The following is a 3,622-nucleotide window of genomic DNA, read 5'->3' as shown; positions in this document are numbered from 1 at the left end:
TTAAAAAAAAAAACAAATCACAGATATAGATCGTTATTACCTATGACACCCCGGTAGTGTAACAGTGCTTAATCAGCCATGCTTCTGTGGCTTGGGATCACCTCAGTAGCCAGCCTCAGGAACTCAGGACAGTCATTATGGTCAAAACGATCATCTGCGGGATGATAAACGTATTTATGGAATAATGATTATATGGGGTGGGGGGAGGGAATCAAGATATTCCAATATCAAGTTTCTTTTTATACAAGCTTGAATTTGTAGAAAGAAGTGCTGACTACAATTCTTGAGGCAAGAGAGTACTGCAAAGAGTAAAGTTGTACTGTGAGGTTTGAATAGTCACTTCCTGAAATAAACAAAAATGCCACCATTTAATGTGAAAAATTATGAAGAATACTTAATCACTATTTAAAGTTTTTATGCAGCTGCGTGCAAAGTGCAGATATGCACTTTAGTTTTCTGTCTTTAAAGCTGATTTAATATGCAAATTAGGTGAAAAGGAGGCAGAGCACATCTTAAGGGGAATTCAACTCCTTCCCACATGGCAGTGGAAAAAACATGGCTCCAGAATAGAAGGGATGGAATCGCTTTTAGGCAGACAAGTTCCAAAGGTGCTTTGAGCTTTAGTAGAAATTTAGGAGTAAAGCTAATCATTTGCCTCTCCACTGTATCAGGTTGGGGGAGGGGGTGGGTGGAGAAAACAACCCATGTCGTAACAGACAGTATTTAGAGGGTTATCTGTGGAACCACAAAGCTAGGATTTTCCTCCTCAGGTTGTCGCCTGCCTGTGCGCCCAGAAACCTCTGGAAACATACCATGTCAGCATAGGATAAAACAGACAAAGAACAGCAGTGATTCTCAACCAGGCTGCCATACAATATTAGTACTGCTACGTCTGCGAACACTTACACATGATAAAGCCATTACAGGATAAGCATAGAGATTTCAAATAGGAATCCATAGTGTCAAAAACATTCTGAGTTCTTTGCAACAGAAGAACTGCTCAACTATCTTTTCCATATACAAAAGAATGAGCAAATGCCAAGAACAAGCATTTTAAAACTTGCCCCGCCAGGAACTGAACTGGTTTGTATGGCATTTGGAAGCACATTTTTTTCATTTGGATGGTATGCATTTTGAGATTTCTGAGCTATCAATGCAACGTGTCAGCATTTAAGCATTCCCTACTTACCATCATGTTGTGAAAGGCTGGTAAACTGTATCTTTGCCTGTCTGCGTTCCAAGGCCAATCGACGGTTTCTCTCCATTCTTTGTTGCTGCTCCTCCGTTAGAGTGCTACTTGAGCAAGAATCAAATTCTTCCTTCGCATTTTCAGAAAAAATGTCTAAATCTTCAGCAACCATATTGAGCCTGTTACTTTCCCCTCTGCCATCTGTTTTAATAAGTAAAATTTATCAGCACTTTTGAACCCCATATTTTGCTATTAGCACACCTAGAAAGGCAAAAAGTTTTAATATACATCTAAGATTGTAAAAAACGTGTTAGCAAATAGATTTGAAAATGGTATTGGTAACTGAAAGTTGTTCACCGCTTTAAACTGTAGCTAGCCAGCAGCCTTCTCTTTTCTAGATCTTTGTAGATGATAGTCAAAGCTAGTGCTGACCAGAGACTCAAAATGTATACAATGCAACATTAAAGGAGTTCTGAGTGTAACATACCTTTTCTTTTGGCTGCACTAAACCGATATCCATCAGCTATGCTTGAAGGGTAGGAGAAGAAGCACCCTGTTCAAATTTGCTGATGACACTAAGATGTGGGGGGATGTGGGCACGCTAGAAGGAAGAAGCAGGCTACAATCAGACCTGGACAGGTTACAAGGGTGGGCGGATAAGAATAGGATGGGTTTCAACACAGACAAGTGCAAGGTGATGCACCTGGGGAGGAACAACCGGCACCATACCTACAGGTTAGGGAACTCCCCTCTTGTCAGCACAGAGGCGGAAAAGGATCTTGGAGTCATCATTGACTCCAAGATGAACATGGGTCGGCAGTGTGGGGAGGCAGTTAGGAAGGCCAACCGTACCTTGTCATGCATCCACAGATGCATCTCGAGCAGGTCCAGAGAGGTGATCCTCCCCCTTTATGCGGCACTGGTCAGGCCGCAGTTGGAGTACTGCGTCCAGTTCTGGGCGCCGCACTTCAAGAGGGATGTGGACAGCATAGAGAGAGTCCAGAGGAGGCCACTCGCATGATCAGGGGACTGCAGGGCAGGCCCTATGAGGAGAGACTACAGGACCTGAACCTGTTCAGCCTCCACAAGAGAAGGCTGAGGGGGGATCTTGTGGCCTGTTACAAACTGGTCAGGGGGGATCAGAAGGCGTTGGGGGAGTCACTCCCCCGAGGAGTGACCAGGAATAACGGTCACAAGCTACCAAAGGGTAGATTTAGGTTAGACATCAGAAGGCACTATTTCACGGTCAGGGCGGCTAGGGTCTGGAACCAACTTCCAAGGGAGGTGGTGCAGGCTCCTACCCTGGGGGGTTTTAAGAAGAGGTTAGATGAACACCTTGCTGGGGTCGTTTAACCCCAGTACTCTTTCCTGCCGTGGCAGGTGGTCGGACTAGATCTTCCGACCCTAGAAACTATGAAACTAAGAAAAAACTAAAGAGAGAAATAAATTTCTTGTAGCACTGACCTGTCATGCTGATTTTCCCTTTGGTGCATGTAAAAAACCCCCGAAAAAGGGCCATCTGGGAACATTTCAACTCTAACTGAATCTGTGTCCTATTGAACAAACTAATAATTATAAAACCACCTCTAAAACCTAAAAGCAATTAGCTACTTCAGAACTCCCAAAGAATATTTACAGTCACAACTGCCATATTTTACAGATATTCAGGGCAGAAGCAGAGACGGTCAGGGACTTGCCCAAAGGCACAAAGGGTTAAAATTCAGAAGCACCATGTTCCATTACAGACAAACTCTCCTGCCTCTAGCAGGGGGAAAATTGGATGCATTTCCAAAATGCTGATGGGTCAAGTACGTTTGGATCTCCACAGCACTAAACCAGGGTTGCTCAACCCCCAGCCTACAGGCCAGGTCTGGCCCCTGGTGCCATATCTTTCAGCCCAGGGGGCTCCTCCTTGCAGAGCTATGGGGACACCTGTGGGCCCTGGTCCTCTGCACTAGATTAGGCACACAGGGCCTGATGCTGGCCCAGCAGGGGCAGCACAAGGCCATTTGTCTGGCCCACAGAACCAAAACTGTAAGCATCACTCCTGTAAACAAAAAGTAAACTTACAAAAGTCTTTTGAAAACTAAAGGTTACAAATTAAAATTACTCTTTTCCTTTTTAATACTAGTTTTACAAATTCTGAGGCATTTATCAGAGAGGTCTACAGTGCCAAAATTGGAGTCTCTCAAATACAACTAACATGGTTTTAAATAAGAGTGTATGGAGCCATCGCACAGGAAGTCTGATAACTAGACAGACCCTGTCGGCAGGAACCATTTGTTTTACTGTACGTGGCTGATTAAGGTTGCATTATGTTACTGATAAATGCAACCGATACTTAATGCAGCCACACCAATTCGTACACTGGCATACAGGTTTTGTGCTTGTGCCCTGCATGAAAGGATATTCTCTAACCACTAGACTAGAAGG

The 3,622-nt window shown here is 44.0% G+C and overlaps 1 protein-coding gene across 1 annotated transcript in view; it reads right to left on the bottom strand.

The window, feature by feature from the left end:
• Positions 1 to 3,622, bottom strand: part of TIPIN (TIMELESS interacting protein) — a 29,954-nt gene that overhangs the window by 5,910 nt on the left and 20,422 nt on the right. The window contains exon 7 of the mRNA XM_019503959.1: positions 1,190 to 1,390. Within this exon, the coding sequence (XP_019359504.1) occupies positions 1,190 to 1,390 (201 nt within the window). The remainder of the gene's footprint in view (positions 1 to 1,189; positions 1,391 to 3,622) is intronic.

The sequence above is a fragment of the Gavialis gangeticus genome, unplaced genomic scaffold (assembly GCF_001723915.1).
Source record: "Gavialis gangeticus isolate Ggan-Ray unplaced genomic scaffold, GavGan_comp1, whole genome shotgun sequence".
NCBI classification, from domain to species: domain Eukaryota; kingdom Metazoa; phylum Chordata; order Crocodylia; family Gavialidae; genus Gavialis; species Gavialis gangeticus.
The sequence above is the reverse complement of the archived record's forward strand: the minus strand, read 5'-3'. Positions and strand labels throughout refer to the sequence as shown.